Raw genomic sequence first — 6207 nt, forward strand, 5'->3', positions numbered from 1 at the left:
TATAGCAATAATACAAAAAAGTCAATAAATTAAAATGTCACTTTATAAGAAAATATTGCAAAAGTATTAATATCTCTTTAAATGTTCTGTTTAGAACTCCTGGTGCTTTTATATATATTTTTAAAAAACACCAGAGTAGTAGATAGTTTTGAATAGAACAGAAAATGACCCTTGATTTTCATATTTTTTTTCAGGTGAATATAAACTATAGCTTGCATATGTATCTTAGGAAGGAGGTATTGATGAGAAACATTTTTTCCTTCATGCAAAGCGAAAGTGTGACTGGAAACAAAAATTACACAGTACCCTTAGAATACATCGCATTAGAGCACCGTTAGTGTAGCATCATGCCAAGGGTATGCTACTTTCAGCTGGCAGTGGGAGGCTGGTCACGGTAGATGAAAGGATGAATGGAGTAAATTTGGTGATGACATCTTATTTTGAATCAAAAGTTTGTCTTCTAACCTCTATCAACACTTTCCACCCAATGTAACTGTAATTTGCAAAAAAAAAAAAATACACAAAATTGCACTACAAATTACAATCTGACATAAACATACTCAAAGACTTGCAGCTGTAACTGTAATAAGGGGTTTCTACAAAATATAGCTACATATGATTGGCACAATTTTCTGAGTTCTATTTGCGGAAGTATTTTTAAAAGCATCATTGTGTTATTTTTAAACCCAGCTTACTCTTGATTTGTTTTGGTGACATGCTTTAAAATATTTACATTTGTGGTTTTAGACATGTCAAAATGTGAAAAAAAGGTTCAAAGGGTATGAAAACTTTTTCCAATACATGCTCTAAGCACCAAGTGTTATTTTGTGCACACAAAAAATAATTAAGAACTCTTACCACCTAATACACATACACCACTATTTGGTTTTTAATGCAAAATATCTACCCTTATTTGAATACATGGTTATGGAAAAAAATAGTAAAAAATGAACATATGTCTGCTGATACTAAATATGTTTCTTTTGCATCTATAGAGGTTAAGAACATGTTTTCCAGTTCAGCTGCTGTACTAATTTATTCAATATCATCATCTTTTAGGAACATTGCTGAAGGCATTCAGCAAGAAAGATAGAAATAAGAAAAGATTTGGATATAGATAAAAAAATATATTGTTTTATATCAAGTTATCACTTAGAGTGGGGACAGCTATTTTATGCGTTCTTTAGATTAGAACACGCAATTATCTTTTATGTATTTTATTAGCATAATTTGCAAATAATCTCAGGTGCACTCAATGGAATGCACCGTGGAGTAGTTAGCCTGAGAGGGTTGAAGTCCCTCCCCAACACGGTCACGCAACGTTTAGCAGTTCCCCTGTTCATAGACCATAAGCGCTCCCCGTTCTCCCATTCATTTAGCTCGCCTACTGTACACTGTGCTCAACGTAGTGAATTCAATACTATGGCAAACACTACACTACTACCAGCTTCAGCAGCATGCTCGAAACACCAATGTTTTTGTATCCACCCGCCTTGCAAAACTTCAATGACGTTTCACAAAAGAGAACCAATGGGAGCTCGTCTTCTATTACAACAATGAAAAGCCTCCGACCAATCAGGACCTGGAACGCGCGGGCGCCGACCAATGGCGTGCAACCCCCATCGAGAGTAATGTTGAGCGAGCTGAGGACTGAAGACACTGCGTATCGCCTGTGTTCCCTCATAGACAGCCATTGCAGAGCATTGAGATCCAGCGATAGTCAGTTGGTAAGTATCGTACACACAAATATTTAAGTATTTTAAATGATGAAGATGGATTTAACAAATCCTAAACACATTTCTTATGTGTTTACCTTATCTAAAGTGAAACGACGTTGTGTTATTTGAATATATATATATTTCGGGAAAGCTTTAAAAATAAAAAAGCCGGCTTTAATCAGGTAACATCACATTACTTTGCCTGAGAGAGTAGGGCAGACGCTATGTTAAAAAGGGAACAAATAAAAATGAATCCTGGTTAAATTCGACGTAAAATGCGTATTTTGGTAAATATGAAAAATTTTATATATTATAATGGTCTCTGTTTCAAGATATGAAGTCGAAACTAACAGTAGTTATTGTTTTAAAAATCCAGAATGTATAGCGGACAACACTATAGGCGACAATGGTAGAAGACTCACCGTTAGCTAGCCATTGCAGTGCATTGCGAAGCTCAATGTCTGTCATGAGAAGAGTATAGATCAGAATTAAAGCGATTTAAAAATACAAAAGCGCGAGAAAAACAGAGACCATCTCAAAACATATGTGGATGATAATTTTTTTGCACAACTTCAACCGATAAGATAGCGAAAAAAAATTTTTACCTCGCGAGCTGCGCTTTACTGTAATGGCTGACTGTATTCGCATAGGAAACAAGGCAGCGAGGCAAATGGGAAACCAGGGACAGAGGCGCAGTTCACTTCAACTTTTTCTACCCGTCTTTTCTCGAGAAACAAACCGATAACTATTAAATTTAACCCCGGCAAAATAAAGTTCAATCTTTCCTGAATCGAATGCCACCTTCGGTGTATTTTTCCGACGTTTTTAAAGGGTTTAAATCGGGGTTTGAAACGAAGTAGTCGCCGCGGTCGCTCTGCCCTCTATTGCATGCAGTGCAAATGGCTGCGCGCTGACACAAAGAGAAGGAGCCATATTCTCCATGTTAGTGGATGAAGACGAGCGGCCATTAGGAGCTCATAGAAACCAAGTCAGTAGCACAGCCCGCTCATAGACACAGCACAGACCCAATGTATTACTATACGAGGCGGCTAGTGCAATAGGAATCAATCGGGGGAAATATTTAGTCAGGTTCGGCGGCTTTTTGGACGTTTTCGTCGCGTTTTAAAGCAGACAGGGAGGCGGGAGGAGACATTTGAGGGGGACTTTCTTTCATGAAGAAGGCATTCTCACAAAATGGAAGAAGAAATATTGCCGTCGTTGTTGACCTCCTTTTCCTCAACCAGAGCCTTATATGCGCCATTACTACTCCGCAGCTCACTATAGCTTTTAACGGGCGGAAAATAAAGGTTTTTAACGCAATTTGAAGCTTATTTCCAGACAAAGAAAAATAGCACAACTTTTAACGGGGAGTTGTTTTATCATATTAACACTTAATTTTGAGTGTTATATCTAAAATAAACACACATTTTCTAAAGAAAATGAACTTTTTTCTCGAACTTATTTATTGAATAAAAACATCAATTAACGTCACAGACGGGTTATTTTTTGTCATTTTACCCTTTTTTCATATTCTATTGAATAAGAAATCGATGTTCAATTTATTTGAACTTGAAGAAACGTAGATTTATAAACTACAAATTTGAAACCCCTGAAACATTTACTGTTTGTTTGTTTTAATGTAGTCGCCATAATAAGAGCGCGGATCAGTGAGTTTTATGTTTGGGGGGCCAGTGTTAGGATTGCGTCAATAAATAAAGTCATTTTCATCGCATCACCTCCGTCATTGCTGGGCGGTTTATTTGAGTGGGCTGCTAAGTGGTCCTAACTCTGTTTGACAGCAGGGGGAGGGGGCTTCCTTGGATGCTCTCACTTTATGATGGGGTGTCTCACAGGCTGGAGGAAGTGTAAACAATAACACACTTTTTTATTTATTACTTAAAATAACTTGATTGTTTTATTTCAAACCAAATTTTTTTTTTTAAGAAGCAGTAGGTACTATAAGGTATTGCAGCCTTTGTTAGAGATGATTTTATCAGCTTTTTTTGTGCTTTTAATAAAATTTCCAATGCATTTTTTTAAATATAAACAACAAAAATTTGCATTTCTATAATTTGAAGATGCTCAGTGTATTTAAACTTGTCATTTTTTTTTTTTTTTTTTTTTTTTAGATACTGCCATCAAGATGGGGAAAGATCCAACGAAGCCGAGGGGGAAGATGTCCTCTTATGCTTACTTCGTCCAGACCTGCAGAGAGGAGCATAAGAAGAAACACCCTGAAGCGTCTGTGAACTTTGCAGAGTTCTCCAAGAAGTGCTCTGAGCGATGGAAGGTAGAGGAAGTTCATAATCTTGCTACTATCTGGATAAAAAAAAAAAAAAAACGTCACTAGAAACTGGTTTGAGGGTTTTTTAGGTAAGTCATGAAGTTTCTTCTCTGCTTTCAGACAATGTCAGCCAAAGAGAAGGGCAAATTTGAAGACATGGCAAAGCAAGACAAGGCTCGCTATGAGAGGGAGATGATGAGCTACGTGCCGGCTAGAGGTGGCAAGAAGAAGAAGTTCAAGGACCCCAATGCTCCCAAGAGACCCCCGTATGTATTGCTTGTTAAAGTTCAACTCTGCTTCTGTGTTTAGCTAAATTATTTTTTTTTTAAATAACAAATATTTTGTATTTCCCACTCTTCCACAGATCTGCTTTCTTCATCTTCTGCTCAGAGTTTCGCCCTAAGGTGAAAGGTGAGACCCCCGGTCTTTCCATTGGAGATGTGGCCAAGAGGTTGGGCGAGATGTGGAACACTACCTCTTCAGAGGACAAGCAGCCCTATGAGAAGAAGGCAGCTAAACTGAAGGAGAAGTACGAGAAGGTAAATAGACAGAAATCCTGTTTCTCCGCACTATCCTGATACATGGCCGACCATAACTTCACCGTTCGATTATCTCACAGGATATTGCAGCGTACCGTGCTAAGGGCAAAACTGGCGGCAGCGCACCAGCAAAGGCCCCCGCCAAGAAGGAGGAGGATGACGACGATGAAGACGACGAAGAGGAGGAGGAAGAAGACGACGATGAGGATGATGATTAGAATGGCGGGCAATATAGAGTGGTCATTTTCTTGTTTATAAAGCATTTAACCCCCTTGCCCACACTTCACTTGCTAAAAGAAAATACAATAGTAACAATGGGGTAAAAAAAAACAACAAAATGAATAAAACAAAAAAAAATTAATGCCAACATAAAGGCTGTGTATATCAGTTGTTTTTATGCTGTACAGTTTGTTTTCTTTTTCCTTTTTTGTATAGTTAACACTACACAAGTATGGTGTCTGTATCCTTCTGCCAGTCTTATTTTCTTCCCAGTGGTAGATTTTTCTAGACCACTATCCTGCCTGGTACATTGTAAAGGGGTGGGCCTACAGTATTTCCCTTAGCTAGCCGTGCACAGCACATTAAAAACGTCGGAGTTAGATCTGAGTGTTTCCTTCAATTTTCTTTACGTGTGTTTTTATTTCAAACATGAATTGACGTATCACAGTTATTTTACTGACCTTTATGTACCACTGTAATCCTTAAAAAACAAAACAAAAAAAACTTTATTGTTCAACTTTAAATTGCTTCTGATGTCAATAAACTTTTTTTTTTAATAAAAGTTGGGCGTTTTTTTCATATGTGCTGGGAAAATTTTATCCAGTAAAATAAGTGGGAGGAATGATGAAATACAATTATAGAAATGGTTGCTAAAAATATATATATTCTCTTTCTCCCTTTACCTCAGAACTCCTCAATTATCTGCTTTAGTTATAAAACAATTGGCTGATTGCCTCTAAATGTTGTTGCGCATGACCAGCCAGTTTGTCCTAAATGTGCTGAGACCTATGAATTTATGAAGTTACCGATCCATTTTCCATATCCAATTTCTCTGTAAATTTAGTGACATATTATGTCCTACTGGATTGCTATTTATTTTGTTATAAATGTGTTTGTATGTAACTGTTGAAGCGAACTGCATATTTACTCTCAGATATGAAGAAAAAAGGGTAAGAAACTGATATACCATATATTTACATTAGTTATGGTTTTAGTTATATTTTAATACAGGGTACTGCCTGCTGTTTGATTATATTTACTGGAATCATATTACCATATTTCTCCCTAGTACACTGTTCAGAGTAGAGATAAATTACTTTCAGTGATGATAAAACACATTTTCCTTACAAAACAATTTGATGCAAGATTAGAAAGACAATGAACTGGAATCCAACTAAAGAGATGCTTGCAGATGCTACTTATTTGACTCACTAAACCATATCCTGTTTAAGTAGGCCTTAAATCACTGGGTGTAAAAGCAGGTGTGAAATATCCCCCTGGTTGCTATGCACCTAAACACTGTTGGTCCGAACACAAATATTATTCACCAAAAAGTTGGGTGTGAATCAGAACTACAAAGAAGTAAAAAAAAAAGTTCAGGTCTTTTTTTACTTGTTTCTGAGTCTGTTATTAAAAATGAACTTAATTGATCTTACATTGGAGAAAT

At 36.8% G+C, this 6207-nt stretch overlaps 1 protein-coding gene across 1 annotated transcript; it reads left to right on the forward strand.

The window, feature by feature from the left end:
- Nucleotides 1-1584: 1584 nt before the first annotated feature.
- On the forward strand, nucleotides 1585-5250 carry LOC107088138 (high mobility group protein B1-like). Its single transcript, XM_015380105.1, has 5 exons — nucleotides 1585-1727; nucleotides 3848-4008; nucleotides 4123-4268; nucleotides 4367-4541; nucleotides 4622-5250. Exons 2-5 carry the CDS (start codon nucleotides 3862-3864, stop codon nucleotides 4757-4759), a joined length of 606 nt encoding a protein of 201 aa, XP_015235591.1. The 5' UTR covers nucleotides 1585-1727; nucleotides 3848-3861; the 3' UTR covers nucleotides 4760-5250.
- The last annotated feature ends 957 nt before the right edge of the window (nucleotides 5251-6207 follow it).

Source organism: Cyprinodon variegatus, unplaced genomic scaffold, assembly GCF_000732505.1.
Source record: "Cyprinodon variegatus isolate N-32 unplaced genomic scaffold, C_variegatus-1.0 Scaffold207, whole genome shotgun sequence".
Lineage (NCBI taxonomy): Eukaryota > Metazoa > Chordata > Actinopteri > Cyprinodontiformes > Cyprinodontidae > Cyprinodon > Cyprinodon variegatus.